The following is a 17,014-nucleotide window of genomic DNA, read 5'->3' as shown; positions in this document are numbered from 1 at the left end:
GTTTGCCCACCTTTAAATGGGTATAATAGACCAGGTGCAGTGGCTCACGCCTGTAATCCCAGCATTTTGGGAGGCCGAGGCGGGCAGATCACCTGAGGTCAGGAGTTCGAGACCAGGCTGGCAAACATAGCGAAACTCCATCTCTACAAAAAAAAAAAAAAAAAAAAAAAGGGTATAATAAGATCTATTTTACAGAGCGGGAAGGAAATAGCTAACTTTTGAGGGCTTGTCATGTGTCAAAAACTGTGCAGAGTGCTTTACACACAGTATCAATTCCTTTCCCCAGTAATATTTTGAAGTAGGTAAGACTATTAGCTCCATTTCACAGGTGTGGAAACAAAGGCTTAGAGCGGTTCCGTGGCATACTCGTAGTGACGAAAGTGGGAACAAAGTGAGAGCCCATCAGGAGTGTGGTGGCTGAACACAGTATGGTTCATTCATTCTGCGGTCTATTAAGTGGCCTTTAAAAAGATTGACCCGGCTGGGCACGGTGGCTCACGCCTGTAATCCCAGCACTTTAGGAGGCCAAGGCAGGTGGATCACGAGCTCAGGAGTTCGAGACCAGCCTGACCAACGTGGTGAAACTGTATCTCTACTAAAAATACAAAAATTAACCGGGTGTGGTAGTGCGCGCTTGTAATCTCAGCTACTCAGGAGGCTGAGGCAGGAGAATCGCTTGAACCCGGGAGGCGGAGGTTGCAGTGAGCCCAAATTGCACCACTGCACTCCAGCCTGGGCGACAGAGTGAGACTCTGTCTCCAAAAAAAAAAAAAAAAAAAAAGATTGACCTAGAGCTACACCATGGGGCCTGGGAGGTTGCCTGGGAAAAACTCACTGCAGAAAAGGGTGTATAACGTAATCCTTGTAAAACATTGGCCTCAGAATCCCCTGTGTGTACATACAGTGACATGTGCGGTGGCTTACATGCGAATGCATGAGCAGGGAAACATGGAAGGATACACATCATGTTGTTGGCATCGATACTGCGGTCGAGGGGGCGTGGAGAAGAGAGGGAAGCAGACGGCAGTAAAAGGCGGAGGAGTAGGTGTGTTAGGATCACAGTTACATGCTTCCGTCACAGCAAAAATGTGCATTTCATGTAAATTTTTAAAAAACAAAGGAAGAAATATTTAGTGAAATTTACACACACACACAGAGATGTCAGGCTTGTAGCTGGTAGGTGCTGCTAGTGGGAGGACTCTGAAGCCCATGCTTAGCTGCCTCCTGCCCCTGCTGTGGGTGATGTGTGGTGTGGATGTGCGTGTTACAGCTCATTGTCTGGAACAGGAGGAGCAGGTGCAAGGGGAGTTTAGATGGAAGTATACTGGGCTTGCCGGCAACCTCGGGGCCTCTACAGGGTAGTGGCTGTGAACTTCAGGGGTGACCAGTCAGTGTGTGTGGTTGGTTGTTCTCTCCCTCCATGATCAGCTGCCCAGGCTAGGTACAGAGAAGGCAGAGGGTTGGGAGGGACCAGGATTGGGAGCTTGCGATGGCAAGAGAGAGGGCAGCGGGGACAGGGAGAAGGCGGGGGTGGGTGGCAGTCCCTTGGGGAGGAGGGTTGTTGGAGTCGGGCACTAGGGAAGTGGGCTGGGAGGAGAAGGGGCAGTGGTCAGGGAGTGAGCACTTGCCATGGAGATAATGCGAGGGGTGACGAGGCTTGGGGACTCCCTGGGGATGGGACTGAGATGGAGTAGAGGACAGGGTCACCAGAGGTCAAGGAGTTGGGGGTTTCATCTGTTTGGTCATTGCCATCACCCACCACCATGAACTAGGAGCCTGGCTCTCCAAGGGATCTGGGGTGGTGACCTCGAGGACTGGAGGTGACTGCACAAGGAGGAAGGTAACTGTGGTGACCAGGCCTGGAAAGAGCTGGGGGCTTTAGAGAGGAGGCCCCCTCCAACCAGGAGTATGGGGGGTGGGAGAGAAAGCAGCCTCCACACCAGGGGCTGCAGGGGAAGCAGCGTCTCGCAGGAGCCCATTAGAGCAGGAAGGGGAAGTGGAGATTAAAGGATAAGCAGAGGGCATGGTGGGTGCGATGATGGGCAGAGAGTTCCGGACCCCACAGAGGGTGAGTCTGGGGATGGGGTCAGACTGGGATTGGCAGCCTGGGAGGTGAAGGGTGAGATCAGGGTTGGGGATGGCAACTGCGATGGCGGCCTTCGGGGCTGGGTCCTGATGGCCCCTGTGCTGGAGGACTGAGGGGGTCTGTGAGTGTGTACGGGGTGGGGACCATTGCGGGGAGACTTGTCAGTAGCATGAGGACCTTGGGGGGTTCTCTTCAGTCCAGTTGAGGGTGGTGGAGAGGCTGGCTTGTTGGGAGTGTGTAGAGCCTCTGCCGCGTCCAGCCTGTGGACTTCTTGAGGGAGCGGGCCAGACTCGCCATTTCCAGGCTAAGAAGCAGAGGCCAGGCTGGGTATGGTGGCTCATACCTGTAATCCCAGCACTTTGGGAGGCCAAGGCAGGTGGCTCACCTGAGGTCATGAGTTCAAGACCAGCCTGGCCAACATGGTGAAATCCCGTCTCTACTAAAAATACAAAAATTAGCCGGGCGTGGTGGTGGGCACCTGTAATCCCAGCTACTTGGGAGGCTGAGGGCAGGAGAATGGCTTGAACCCAGGAGGCGGAGGTTGCAGTGAGCCGAGATCGTGCCACTGCACTCCAGCCTGGGCGACACAGCGAAACTCTGCCTCAAAAAAAAAAAAAGAAAAGAAAAGAAAAAGCAGCAGAGGCCAGAGCCTCACTGCTTTTAGTTGAAGAGACAACAAGGTGACCCCCCTCCCTGATCCAGCCGTCCTCTCCTGGCTCCTGAGGAGTAATGGAAGGCTCTTGTGTGGAGCTGATGGCCTCTAAACGCTTCTAGTCAGGGCTTGCTTCCCTTAGGCATTCAGCTGATCAAAGAACCCCAGCTCCATTTTCAGGTGCAGCCACCAGCAGCAGTAGCAGTTGGTGCTGACTGGGAGGACCACGTCATCTGAGCGGCGCCGCCCGTCCATGCCAGGTGCTCTGCGTGCCCACAGCAACTCCTCAGAGCCCAGTAGCATCTAGCAGAGGACACTGGCCGCATGAGGTCACGTGCCCCAGGCCATACCATTGGCTGTGGCCCTACAAGGCCTGGCACTTTGCATCTGCCACCTCCAGGACCCTGTTCTGAAGTTGCTGACTGTACTTTTACAGCCTTTAAAAGACCCTAACAGTGACTAGATTGTTTCTGTGAAAACCCAGAAGAAAAGCCTGCTAGAACAGGAACTTCGAAGAACCATCTTGGCTCTGATTCTCCTCTGCGTTGGCTCAGTAGGTGGCCAGACCACCCCTGGGAACAGCGCATCCCGGGGCCAGCTGCTTGCCAAATGCTCCTTTCTGTTTGTTTTGTTTTTTGAGCCGCACAGATCAGCACAAGTGCTCCGTGAAACCGGTCACCATATGTGGTCCTTTTCTCCATTCATTGAGTAGATTCCTATCCACCAGACCTTGAGCAAGCTGCTGGGGGCAGCCACGAACCAGACAGGCGGTCACTGCAGCCCCCTGGCCAGGGAAGCAAACACAGGGGGGCAGTGGAGTGACGACATTTATGAATGTGGAGTCCCCACGGGGTAGGGGTATCTGATCCTGTGGAGAGGCGCCAGGGAGGCTTCCTGGAGGACCCCCCCACCCAGGCAGATTCCAGAGTTCCAGGGGTGTCCTGTCCGGCTTCCTTGTGTCATAGGGACTGTGGCTGTGTCTCTCCTTCGAGAGCCAGAGAGGAAGCAGGCCCCTGTGTCATCATCCTGACAGCTCCACCCTGGTGCAGAGCCTGGATCCCTGTGGTGTCTGCTTCACAGACAGAAGTCAGAAAATGCGGCCAGGCGCAGTGGCTCACACCTGTAATCCCAGCACTTTGGGAGACCGAGGCAGGAAGATTGCTTGAGCTCAGGGGTTCGAGACCAGTCTGGGCAACATGGTGAAACCCCATCTCTACCAAAAATACAAAAAGTTAGCCGGGCGTGGTGGCATGCGCCTGTAATGCCAGCTACTTGGGAGGCTGAGGCATGAGACTCTCTTGAACCCAGGAGGCAGAGGTTGCAGTGAGCCAAGATCGGGCTCCAGTCTGGGTGACCGTTTCAAAAAAAAAAAAAAAAAAAGGAATCAGAAAATGCTTTCTTCCCACCTACTCTTTCAGTCCCAGTTTGCCACCAGAAGCACAATGCAGAAAATACATTCTTTAACCTCAGAAGTTTCTAACTCACACTACATTCAACCTGCAGACTCTGGTTTTGGTAATAAGCTTATCACAGAAATCCACCCTTTTCCAGAAGTCCACATGATTAGTACTCAGCATCTGGGTACCTTTTGTGTTTGACACAAATACCTACATACAACCGAGGGTCCTAGTCAGGATGGCCAGCACAGCACACCGACGGATGTGCTTTAACTGGGGAAAGATGCTTTCCACACTCCTCAGCGCTGCGGGACAAAAAACTCCAAATTAGAAATCAGAAGTCCTAGAGGTTAATCTTACCTGTGCCACGGGCCAGCTGTGGGACCCTAGGCCCTGAGCAAACCTCTAGAACCCCAGTTTCCCCCCATAGGAAGCAAGTCCTGGTGCTGCCGCCCGAGTTGGGAGGGTAATGTCAGTCACCGTGGAGGGGGGTGGCCCCATTCCCCCAGCGTGCTCCCTGCCACAGCCTGCAATAGGTGCAGGCAGCAACGACCATGCTCCAGGACCCCATGAGAGAAGGGCCCCGCCACTGTGGGAAGGACCCAGGACTTGCCCAGATGCTGTGACCACCCCGTCTGGGGAGCTGCAGCTGGCATCCAGCTCTTCCAGACGCGAAAATTCAGGCTGTTTCCTGCACTGCTGCCTCCTTAGCACATGCGGCCTTAGGATGCATGAACGTTAATTGGGAAACAGGCAGTTAAAGAAAATGGGGGCCAGGCACAGTGGCCCACGCCTGTCATCCCAGCACTTGGGGAGGCCGAACGGGCAGATCACCTGAGGTCAGGAGTTCGAGACCAGCCTGGCCAACATGGGGAAACCCTGTCTCTACTAAAAATACAAAAATTTGCTGGGTGTGGTGGTGGGCACCTATGATCCCAGCTACCCGAGAGGCTGAGGCAGGAGAATCGCTTGAACCAGGGAGGTGGAGGTTGTAGTGAGCCAAGATTGCGCCACTGTATACCAGCCTGGGTGATAGAGTGAAACTCCATCTCAAAAAAAAAGAAAATGGGGAGGGGTGGCGTGGGTCACACTGGCAGAGTCTCTAGCTGAGTGTGCACCGTGGGGCCTCTCTGCCCTGGCCTCCACTGACCAGTGCTCATGTACCACTCCCATCTGGAATGGAGTTAGTCCCCCCAGCCTGCAGGTGCCTTGTGTGAAGCGTTTCCAGCCAGGCAGTCTCACCTCACTTACCCTGGGCTGGTTCTGTGTCACCTCATTCATGTTGCCTTTGGAGTCATTGCCAAATTTGACCTGGTGACCTGTATAAAATGTCAGCTTCCGAGGGGAGACCACTGTCCACAATAACAACAAGGTTGTACACATAGGCAGGCTGGCCTTGGGGAGCATTTGCTGGGCTGCGAGAGCCACCTGGCAGGCAGGTGGGCTGGAGCCAGGTGGGAGGTGGGCGGGAGCCAGCAGGAGTCGCGAGGGTGGGGCCCCCTCAGGCCGCTTCTCTGGGTGATGTCGTATTTGCCACACAGCAGCCTGGTGGCCCTGCCTGTTGCCTTTGAAAGAGAGCCTGCCGTGATCCCGGCTGTTTCTGTCTCCAGGTATGATGAAGAACTGGCCCAGGGTGACGGGGCTGACCGGGAGCTGAGAAGCCGTCAGGGTCAGTCTCTGGGGCCCAGAGCAGGCCGATCGAGAGACTCGGGGAGAGCGGTCCTCACCACCTGGAAGTGAGTCCCACCTGGACCTTACCAAAACTACTCACTCCATCTGGGCCCCTGCTGAAGCCCTATTTTGAAATTTCCCTTTTGTAGAGCTTTTTTCCTTTCCTAAGCCCTGTAAATAAATGAAGGCACTTCTTTGGAAGGTTATGGAGTCTGTTTGACTAGTGCTAAAGGAAACAATTCATGCGGATGTATAAAACTCGCTTTTTTTTTTTTAATTTTTAACCTAAGCAGAATTTTCATATTAAAAACTCACTTTTTTGACAGAAAGTAACAGCTTCAAGCATGTAATTTGATGTGTCACAAGGTTTAAACATTAAAAAAACTTTACACTAAATTAAAAACAAAACAAATCTTATAGACTTGTCCTGCCACGAGAGAGGAATGTATTTAACTGACGGCTCTTTTAGTTGCGTTTCTCTTTACTTGACTGTGATTTTTTTTTTTTTTTCCCGAGACAGAGTTTTGCTCTGTCGCCCAGGCTGGAGTGCACTGGCACAATCTTGGCTCACTGCAACCTCTGCCTCCTGGGTAGTAATTCTCCCACCTCAGGCTCCCAAGTAGCTGGGATTACAGGCGTGTGCCACCACACCTGGCTAATTTTTGTATTTTTAGTAGAGATGGGGTTTCGACCATGTTGGGCAGGCTGGTCTCAAACTCCTGACCTCAGGTGATCTGCCCACCTCGGCCTCCCAAAATGCTGGGATTACAGAGGTGAGCCACCACGCCCAGCTTACTTGACTGTGATTTTGAAGAAAACAGGCAACTAGAAATATTCCTCGGTAATTTATCTTTACAAAGGCCTTTGTCTAGGTGCTCCCAGGAAGACCTGTTTTCTTTTCTTTTCTTCTCTTTTCTTTTTTTTTTTTCTTTTCAGACAGGATCTCGCCCTGTCACCCAGGCTGGAGTGCCGTGGTGCCATTGTGGCTCAACTTCCTGGGCTCAAGTGATCCGCTCACCTCAGCCTCCCGAGTAACTGGGACCACACAGGCACACACCACCACCCCCAGCTACTTTTTAAGTTTTTTCTGTAGAGACAGAGTTTCACCACGTTGGCCAGGCTGTTCTCCAACTCCTGGGCTCAAGCGATCCTCCTGCCTAAGCTTCCCAAAGTGTTGGGATTACAGGCATGAGCCACCACGCCTGGCTTCAAAAAGACCTGTTTCTACCACTTCGGTTTTGTGGATGAGTCTGTTGTAAATTGAAGTAGGTGAGCACAGACAGGTCCGGCTGTGTGCCTTTTATGACGTCAGCAGCTGGGTTTGCTACAGGGAAGCACCGTGGGCAGCCAGGAGCTGTGGGAGGAGCGATGGCTGCGGGACAGGCTGCGCGAGCGTGGTTGTTCCCGTGCAGTCTCCCGGTAGCCCGGTGACTTACAGGAGTGTATGGAGAGGACCTGAGTTGGTGGGTAGATGGACAGATGCATTTGAGTAATAACTCATGAGTTACAGTGCTGTTCTTAGGAAGGGTCTTTTTTTTTTTTTTTTTTTTGAGGTGGAGTTTCACTCTTGACACCCAGGCTGGAATGCAATGGCACAATCTAGGCTCACTGCATCCTCCACCTCCTGGGTTCAGGCGATTCTCCTGGCTCAGCCTCCCAAGGAGGTGGGCTTACAGGCGCCTGCCACCACGCCCAACTAATTTTTGTATTTTTAGTGGAGACGGGGGTTTCACCATGTTGGCCAGGCTGGTCTCGAACTCCTGATCTCAGGTGATCCTCCTGCCTCGACCTCCGAAAGTGCTGAAATTACAGGCGTGAGCCACCGCGCCCGGCCAGGAAGGGCCTTTTACTCATGGTCGTATTAACACGTATTTGCTGAAGTTTCACTCGCTGTCTTGAGTTTATCTTTAAAGCTTGCCACCTGTTTTTGTTGCGATGCTAGTAACAGGAGTTTGTTCTCCCAAATGGCACCAAGGGTATGTCCTTCAGATAAGTGTCTTAACTGACTTGCCCAAGCTCTCTCAGTGCCCATGCATGGACGTGTGTCAAGTGTACATGCCAAATTGTGTGTGTGTATATGAGTACATATATTTAATGGTGTTTCACTGCCAATTAGGGAAAAATAGGTCTTTTCAACACAAATGGTACTTGGCTGGACTCCAAATAAACTACAGTTGGTGGGCTTTTCAGCCGTTCCTTCTTCGTGATCTTATTGGTATGTGTGTTGTGTGTGTTCCCTGGTGTTTAAGTTTTGTTTTGTTTTGTTTTGTTTTTGAGACAGAGTCTTGCTCTGTCACCCAGCAGGCTGGAGTGCAGTGGCGCAACCTCAGCTCACTGCAATCTCTGCCTCCCGGGTTGAAGTGATTCTCGTGCCTCAGCTTCCCAAGTAGCTGGGATTACAGGTGTACACCACCATGCCCAGCTAATTTTTGTATTTTTAGTAGAGATGGGGCTTCACCATGTTGGCTAGGCTGGTCTCAAACTCCCAGCTTTAGGTGATCCGCCTGCCTCAGCCTCCCAGAGTGCTGGGAATACAGGTGTGAGCCACTGCGCCCAGCCGTGGGGTTTAGTTTTAATGTGTTTGCTGTTGATGGCGGGTGTGGGATGGAGATCCCCGAGTCAGACTTGGCCTTGTGGCCTGGCTCTGCTGTTTATTAGCTGTTTCCCAAGCCTGTCCCTGGGGTCGTTGCACCTTTGTTTCCCACTGTATAAAATGGGGAGTTCTGTGGCTGGGCGCGGTGGCTCATGCCTGTAATCCCAGCACTTTGGGAGGCCGAGGAGGGTGGATCATCTGAGGTCAGGAGTTCGAGACCAGCTTGGCCAACATGGTGAAACCTCATCTCTACTAAAAATACAAAAATTAGCCTGGAGGCTGAGGCAGGAGAATCGCTTGAACCCAGGAGGTGGAGGTTGCGGAGAGCCGAGATGGCGCCATTACACTCAAGCCTGGGCAATAAGAGCGAAACTCCGTCTCAAAAAAAAAAAAGGAGGGGAGTTCTGTTTGCCTCAGAAACAACCAGTACCACCGCACAGGGACCCTGCCCGCCCGCCTCGCTGGCTCTGGCGAGCCCTCTTACCTCCCAGGAGGGGGCGTCCTCTGCACAGCTGGCAGCTCCACCCCGGCTCCTACACACAGAAGTGAAAGACACCCCGTTAACTGTTCCCAGCTCTTCCACCGGTTTTTACAACCCGGTTCTCAGTTACATTGTGTTGTTTTTGCCTCCCTCTGGGAGAAGGGTGGAGTCCCTGGTTGGGAACATTGGCCTCTGAGGCTCCGGGGCCACGTAGTCCTAATGGAAGAGTCACACCAAGTGGTTAGTTTGCTGGTGACCCAGTTGCTAGGTGAGGGTGAGGCTCTGCCAAGTGGATTTATGTCATATAGTGACTGTCTCATTAATGATTTAGTGATGTCATGTTCTGGGCAGATGTTTCCTCTGAGCACTTCCAGGACACGGGTGGGAAGGGTGCGGTGTTGGCAGCTGGCCTCGGGAGGCTGTCGGGCCAGGAACAGCCCCATTCAGCGCTAGCCTGGGCCTAAGCAGTGAGCCCTGCTGGGAGCTGTCCAGGAGCCATTGCTGTTTTCTTGTCAGCCCCCACACACTTGATGGGGTGGGTCCCAGGCCAGAGGGTTGCATCCTGTGGTCGTTTTCACCAAGTTTGATAGGCTTGGTTTTTCCCAATATAAACCCATCCTCGACTGGGCACAGTAGCTCACGCCTGTAGTCCCAGCACTTTGGGAGGCTGAGGCGGGTGGATCACCTGAGGTCAGGAGTTTGAGACCAGCCTGGCCAACATGGTGAAACCCCGTCTCTACTAAAAATACAAACATTAGCTGGGCTTGGTGGTTCATGCCTGTAATCCCACCTACTTGGGAGGCTGAGGCAGAAGAATCACTTGAACCCAGGAGGCGGAGGTTGCAGTGAGCCGAGATCGCACCATTGCACTCCAGCCTGGACAATTGAGCAAGACTCCATCTCAAACAAAACAAAAGAAAACCACCATCCTTCACCTCCTTTGCACACGGGCTGCTCCCCGGGTATTAGTGAGGGCCTGGTGACAACCTTCTCACTGTCTCACTTCTCCTCCTCCGCCTCCCACCTGGGCTGCCATGGAGACCCCATCAGTCTGGACCCGCATCTGGTTGCGCTCCACCAGCTGCTAGGACTTTCCTCACAGGGGGCCATTTCCCCTCCACACAGTGGTTCTTCAGGGCGCTCCATAAAGCCTCCTATGCTTGCCACCCATTGGCCTGTTGGCTCACACTGCCACACATCATGTCCACCAGTGCCAAACACACGCAGCTCCTCTCTGAGTGCCCCCAGGGGCCAGCGCACTCTCCACCCTCCCCTCTGGAGCCATTCCCAGCTGTGCTGCGGCCGCCTGGCCCTCTCCCCGCAGCAGCCCTGCAGCCCCTGTGGTCTGGGGAGGCCAAGGTCTCCTGCAGGGCCCTGCCTGCTGGTAACGGCACAGCGACTGGGCACCCTCAGGCTGTTTATGTGTCACCTAATGTGAACTGTGCCCCAGCGGAGGGCCCTGGGGCACGTGAGGACCCTTTGTGAGCAGGTGGGAGCACATCCACCTTTGATTCCAGTCTCTCATTGTGGAAAACGAGGGATTTTGATCTTCACTGATTTGCCCCAGCCTGAACCATATTAGATCTCACATCCTGTGAACAATGGCGGCCTCCTGCTTTTGTCCTGAGAAGCATTCGGAGCGCTCCTCCAGTGACAGATGCAAACCCACCTTGCTCATGCTCCTGCCCGGCTGCTGGCGCTCTGTCAGCAGGAACAAGTCTAGGGGCCCATGGCGTTCCCTCAGGCCCAGGCCCACCCTGCCTGCCACTTGGCCAACATTCCCCCACAATTCCAGTTTAACTCACCTAATCTCCCCTCCCCTTCCCACCGCTCCCCTCCCCCCCTCCTTTCTTTCCTTTTTTTTTTTTTTTTTTTTTTGAGACAGAGTCTCACTCTGTTCCCCAGGCTAGTGGCACAATCTCAGCTCACAGCAACCTTTGCCTCCTGGGTTCAAGTCATTCTCGTGCCTCAACCTCCCAAGTAGCTGGGATTACAGGCATGCGCCACCATGCCCGGCTAGTTTTGTTTTGTTTTGTTTTGAGACGGAGTCTCAGTCTGACACCCAGGCTGGAGTGCAGTGGCGTGATCTCAGCTCACTGCAAGCTCCGCCTCCCAGGTTCATGCCATTCTCCTGCCTCAGCCTCCGGAGTAGCTGGGACTACAGGCGCCCGCCACCACGCCCGGCTAATTTTTTGTATTTTTAGTAGAGACGGGGTTTCTCTACTAAACACATCTACATCCTGACGTGTTAGCCAGGATGGTCTTGATCTCCTGACCTCGTGATCCGCCCGCCTCAGCCTCCCAAAGTGCTGGGATTACAGGCATCAGCCACCGCGCCCGGCCTAGTTTTGTATTTTTAGTAGAGATGGGGTTTCACCATGTTGGCCAGGCTGGTCTTGAACTCCAGACCTCAAGTGATCCGCCGGCCTCCATCTCCCAAAGTGCTGGGATTACAGGCATGAGCTACCGTGCCCGGCTTCCAGCCAAATGTTTTTGAGTGATGGCATCAGTGTTCTTAGAGACGTGCCTCTCTAAGGATGATGGAGCTGGTGAGAGGCTAGAGGGAGATCTGGCAGTGCAGGCCAGAATGTGAACTCAGGCGGTGCCCTAGGGACGGGAGGAGGGGAGTTGCGCACAGGGAGCCTGCACACCGGGTGGAAGGGGACCTGCAGAGACGAGCAGTTCTCAGTGGCCCAGTAGGGGGCGTGTGTTAAACGGGGTTTGAGCCCTGAATGTAGAAGGAGGTAAACTGCAAAGCTGCAGTAACAAACGTGCTTTTCAGAAGCTGTTCAGAAAGGCCACGCTACTCATGGTTATGAATAATGCTGCCTCGAGGCCATGGCTGAATAGCAAGAACATCACCAGGCAGCTTCCCTTCCTGCATCTTGTACTAGTTAAAATGAAATCAGAACTTTTTGTTTTTTTGAGACGGAGTCTTGCTCTGTTGCCCAGGCTGGAGTGCAATGGCGTAATCTTGGTTCACTGCAACCTCCACCTCCCAGGTTCCAGTGATTCTCCTGTCTCAGCCGGGATTACAGGCGCCCGCCACCATGCCCAGCTAATTTTTGTATTTTTAGTAGAGATGGGGTTTCACCATCTTGGCCAGGCTGGTCTTGAACTCCTGACCTGGTGGTCCACCCACCTCGGCCTCCCAAAGTGCTGGGATTACAGGCGTGAGCCACCATGTCCAGCCTGATAGCTCTTTTTTTTTGAGACAGGGTCTGGCTCTGTCATCCAGGCTGGAGCGCAGTGGTATGATCACAGCTCACTGCAGCCTTGACCTCCTGGGGTGATCCTCCCACCTCAGCCTCCCAAGCAGCTGGGATTACAGGTGCATGCTACCATACCCTGCTGATTTTTATTTATTTTATTTTATTTTGTTTTTTGAAACAGAGTCTCACTCTGTCACCCAGGCTGGAGTGCAATGGTGTGGTCTCGGCTCACTGCAACTTCTGCCTTCTGGGTTCAGTCGATTCTCCCACCTCAGCCTCCTAAGTAGTTGAGATTACAGGCACGTGCCACCACGGGCGGCTAACTTTTGTATTTTTAGTAGTGACAGGGTTTCACTATGTTGGCCAGGCTGGTCTCAAACTCTTGACCTCGTGCTCCACCTGCCTCGGCCTCCCAGAGTGCTGGGATTACAGGCATGAGCCACCGTGCCTGGCTGCTAATTTTTTATTTTTTTGTAGCGACAGGGTCTCACCATGTTACCCAGGCTGGTCTTGAACTCTTGGCCTCAAGCAATTGGCCTGCCGTGGCCTCCCAAAGTGCTGGGATTACAAACGTGAACCACTGCTCCCCTGAAGTAGTATCTCATTATGGTTTTGATTTGCATTTTTTCTGACAGCTGATGATGTTGAGTATCTTTTCATGTGCTTATTGGCCATTCGTATGCCTTCCTGGGAGAAACCGTTTTGATTGATTTATTTTTTTTTTCTTGAGACAGGGTCTTACTCCATCACCTAGGCTGGAGTGCAGTGGCACAATCACAGCTCCCTACAGCCTCAACCTCCCAGGCTCAGGCGATCCTCCCACTTCAGCCTCCTGAGCAGCTAGAACTACAGGCATGTGCCACCATGCCCAGCTAATTTTTTGTATTTTTTGTAGAGATGGGGTTTTGCCATGTTGCCCAGGCTGGTTTCAAACTCCTGGGCACGGCTGGGCGCGGTGGCTCACGCCTGTAATCCCAGCACTTTGGGAGGCCGAGGCAGATGGATCATGAAATCAAGACCATCCTGGCTAACACGGTGAAACCCCGTCTCTACTAAAAATACAAAAAATTAGCCGGGTATGGTGGCAGGCGCCTGTAGTCCCAGCTACTTGGGAGGCTGAGGCAGGAGAATGGTGTGAACCCGGGAGGCAGAGCTTGCAGTGAGCCGAGATCACGCCACTGCACTCCAGCCTGGGTGACAGAGCGAGACTCCATCTCAAAAAAAAAAAAAAAAAGAAAAACTCCTGGGCTCACATGATCTGCCCACCTTGGCCCCCCAAAGGATTACAGGCAGGGGCCACTATGCCCAGCCACATTTTTAAAGGGGTGATTTTTGTACTGCTCATAGGAAATCATGACTCCTCTCTAATTCTGTGGTAGAAGGCATCATTGCCTCTTCTATAAAGCCTTTCCTGGTGACTCTAGTCTCCAATGGTCTCTCCTTTCTCTTACATTTTATTATTATTTTAAAAAATATTAGAGATGGGGGTCTTGTTATGTTGCATAGGGTGGTCTGGAACTCCTGGGCTCCAGGGATCCTCCCATCTCAGCCTCCTGAAGTGCTGGGATTGCAGGCATGAGTCACCACGCCCAGCCTCTCTTGCATTTTAAAGCATAAATCAGATTCTATCAGAGCCCTAATGCCCTCCAAAAGCCTCCCCTGGAACATAAATAAAATCAAGTTCCTCGCCTCTCTGGCCTCCCCCTCCACCCCCTCCCTTCTGCCCTTGCTGGTTTTGCTGGAGACACAGCAATCTTCAAGCGTCATGCCCCTCCCTGCCTCAGGGCCTTTGCACGGCAGGCCCCTCTACTAGAATTCTCTTCCCCCATCTCTGCAGGCCTGGCTCTTTTCATCACTTGGAGCAGCCTATCCTGTCTGCCACCTTCCCAGAGAGGCTCTCCTTTTTTTTTTTTTTTTTTTGAGACTGAGTCTCATTCTATCACCCAGGCTGGAGTGCAGTGACATGATCTTGGGTCACTGCAACTTCTGCCTGCCGGGTTCAAGCAATTCTCCTGTTTCAGCCTCCTGAGTAGCTGGGATTACGGGCACCACCATGCCTGACTAATTTTAGTATTTCTAGTAGAAACGGGGTTTTACCATGTTGGTCAGGCTGGTCTCGAACTCCTGACCTCAGGTGCTCCACCTGCCCTCAGCCTCTCAAAGTGCTGGGATTACAGGCGTGAGCCACCATGCCCGGTCCCAGAGAGGCTCTTCTGGTGGTCCCTCTGGCCCCACTTTACTACCACCTTCTTCCGTTTTCTCCAAAGCACTCATATCCCTGAGATGATCCGGGTCAGGCATGTGCCTCCGTGCTTTCTCCCCGGCACAGCCTCCAGCTCCGCGTGCCTCTGCCTGGCCCCAGCCTGACACATGTGTGCAGCACTGATACGTGATGGCTGAACGACTGTGGGAACCAGGCCGTCTACTCATTTGGGATCGTCCTTGTCCTCCTGCTGTGTCGCTCTTATTGCCTGGGTCTTTGCTATCCACCCCCAGGCTGAGATAAGGAGGAACTGGAGGGCAAGGGCCGAGTTCTGTCCTCCACGCCCAGGCAATGCTGGTCATTTGTCGAAGCATTTATGGACAATGTCAGAGCAGCAAAAACGGAGGGAGAGCAGCAGGCGGGCGAGGGATGATTGGGAAATCAAAGACATTTAGTCTTAAGAAGGGATGATTTAGGTGTAACACAAAGGATTTCAGGGACTGTTAGGTGATGAGGGGCAATTCGTGATGTGCATGTGTTTCTGGGGGCCGAGGTGAGGAGCAGAGCACAGAAGGAATGGGCGAGGGGCGCTGTTTCCACAGAGGGAGGGAGTGCTGGAGACAGGGAAGCCCCTTTGGCCTTTTGGGGTCTTTCCAGCACAGCCGCAGAAATCACACTCAGACAGGTGTAGGTGAAGGGCTCAGTTACACTCACGGGCCCCAGAGAGGAAGGCCAGCCCCCATGTAGGGGGCTGGATGGGAGGAGCCCACAGGGAGCAGGCCCACCTAGCAGGTGCGGGGCCAGGAGAGCTTGAGGGCCTGAGGACCCACAGGCAAGTGCCTTTCCTGGGGGGTCAGGGCGGACGGCACTAGCCAGAGACGTGAGCAGATCTCACTGGTGTGTTTCAAAGTGACTGGGTGACCCTCAGGGGAAGGCTGGAAGGGAACCTGGAGCAGGGACCAGGCTTATTCCACGGGGCTGCCTGGCTGCCAGGGTGGGGTGCTGTCAGCCTGTGTGTGGGCATGTTGAGGTGTCAGGGCAATAGGAAGGGTTAAAAATGGGCTAATCTCTTGCCGGGCATGGTGGCTGACGCTTGTAATCCTAGCACTTTGGGAGGCCGAGGTGGGCGGATCACGAGGTCAGGAGATGGAGACCATCCTGGCTAACATGATGAAACCCCGTCTCTACTAAAAATACGAAAAAATTAGCCGGGCGTGGAGGTGTGTGCCTGTAGTTCCAGCTGCTGGGGGTGCTGAGGCAGGAGAATGGCGTGAACCCGGGAGTCGGAGCTTGCAGTAAGCCGAGATCGCGCCACTGCACTCCAGCCTGGGCGACAGAGCAAGACTCCATCTCAAAAAAAAAAAAAAAAAAGGGCTAATCTCGAACTCCTGAACTAAAGCGAATCCTCCCACCTCAACCTCCCAACGTGCTGAGATTACAGGCATGAGCCACCACGCTTAGCCGAGTGTTAGGGGCCAGGGGATGTCTCCATTAGCGTTGCCTGGGTATAGAGTGGTCCATCTTGTGAGGTAATGAGTCTCCTGTCAAGGGCAAGTTCAAGCAGAGGGCAGATTCCCCCAGGGGTGCATAGAAGGGACACATGGAAAAGATGTCCTTTCTGCCTCTGAGTGCCCTCAGCTGAAGGTATGTGCTGCACTGACCCAGCTTTCAGGGGAGACCCAGATTTTGCCCTGGGACTTCTGGGATGGGGAAAGAGCCACTTCAGGGGCAGGGAGGAAAGACAGCACCAGCCTGGGAACTGAACGGCATGGAGAAGCCAGGGCGAGGACAGGCCAAGCTCCGTGGCCCTGAGAAGGAATTTCTGCTCACTTGTTGCTTTGTTGAATGTTTCTCCCCCCAGAGCAGGGCTGCCCCATGAGGGCAGGAGCTTGTCATCACAGTCCCCTCAGTAGCCCCAGTGTGCAGAATGGTGCTGGACACCTCCAGCTAAAAAGCCTGGGCTCTGTAATTAGGAGTCCGTGGAGGCGCTCCCTGCCCACCTACTGGCTGTGTGAGCTCAGGTTGGCTCCTTCACCTCTCTATTTCCTTACAGATGGTGACATGAGGGTAATGGCTATTCCTACCTCCCAGGTGGCTGAGCTTGTGCACCTGTGCCTGGGTCTGGTTGCTTTCCTGCTATTGTTAGCAGCCATGAAGGCATACCTGCTGTTGGGTGCTGCCCCTCCCTTCCCATGGTTCCCCGGGCAGGCAGTTTTCAGACCCTGCCCACCACCTGCCGGCTTGTGGAGAACAGCCCAGCTGGTAGAGCTGGAACATGGGCCAGTGCCAAGGGAGGGTGAGCTTGGGACTAGCAGAACCCTGGGCTGGAAGAAGGCTGAGTCACAGCCATAAGGTCAGGGGTGTGTCGTGGTGACAGGACATCCACTTCCAGCCTGGAGGGTGCCACGTCTCACATTTGGCACATTTGGGCAAGTGAGCCCAAGCAGAAAGGCTTTGGCAAAGAAAGGAGACAGGAGGGCAGCTGGAAAATTTTGACTAACGGCTGTCAAGGAATCCCTTCATCGTGAGAGTCTTTGGAGTATCAGCCCCCAATCTATACCTGGCCCGGCCCCATCACTCAGCCTGGAGTGGCCTTCCCAGCTACAGGCACTGAACCTTCAGGCATCCCCGTGCTCCTCACCATCTTGCCCCAGGGCCACAGCTCATGCCATACCTGTTCCCGGTATGTGGGTCCCCTCCCCATTCCCTCACCTGCTGA

At 53.6% G+C, this 17,014-nt stretch overlaps 1 protein-coding gene across 4 annotated transcripts in view; it reads left to right on the top strand.

Moving 5' to 3' along the window:
* Positions 1-6,012, top strand: part of TTLL1 (TTL family tubulin polyglutamylase complex subunit L1) — a 48,541-nt gene extending 42,529 nt beyond the window's left edge. For all 4 annotated transcript variants that reach the window (XM_003812420.5, XM_034949330.3, XM_063603354.1 and 1 more), the window contains one exon: positions 5,746-6,012. In XM_003812420.5, the coding sequence (XP_003812468.1) occupies positions 5,746-5,875 (130 nt within the window). In that variant the 3' untranslated portion in view covers positions 5,876-6,012. The remainder of the gene's footprint in view (positions 1-5,745) is intronic.
* Positions 6,013-17,014: the final 11,002 nt, after the last annotated feature.

Source organism: Pan paniscus, chromosome 23 (assembly GCF_029289425.2).
Source record: "Pan paniscus chromosome 23, NHGRI_mPanPan1-v2.0_pri, whole genome shotgun sequence".
In the NCBI taxonomy this organism is placed as follows: Eukaryota; Metazoa; Chordata; class Mammalia; order Primates; family Hominidae; genus Pan; species Pan paniscus.
This window is presented reverse-complemented; position numbering and strand designations above follow the sequence as displayed.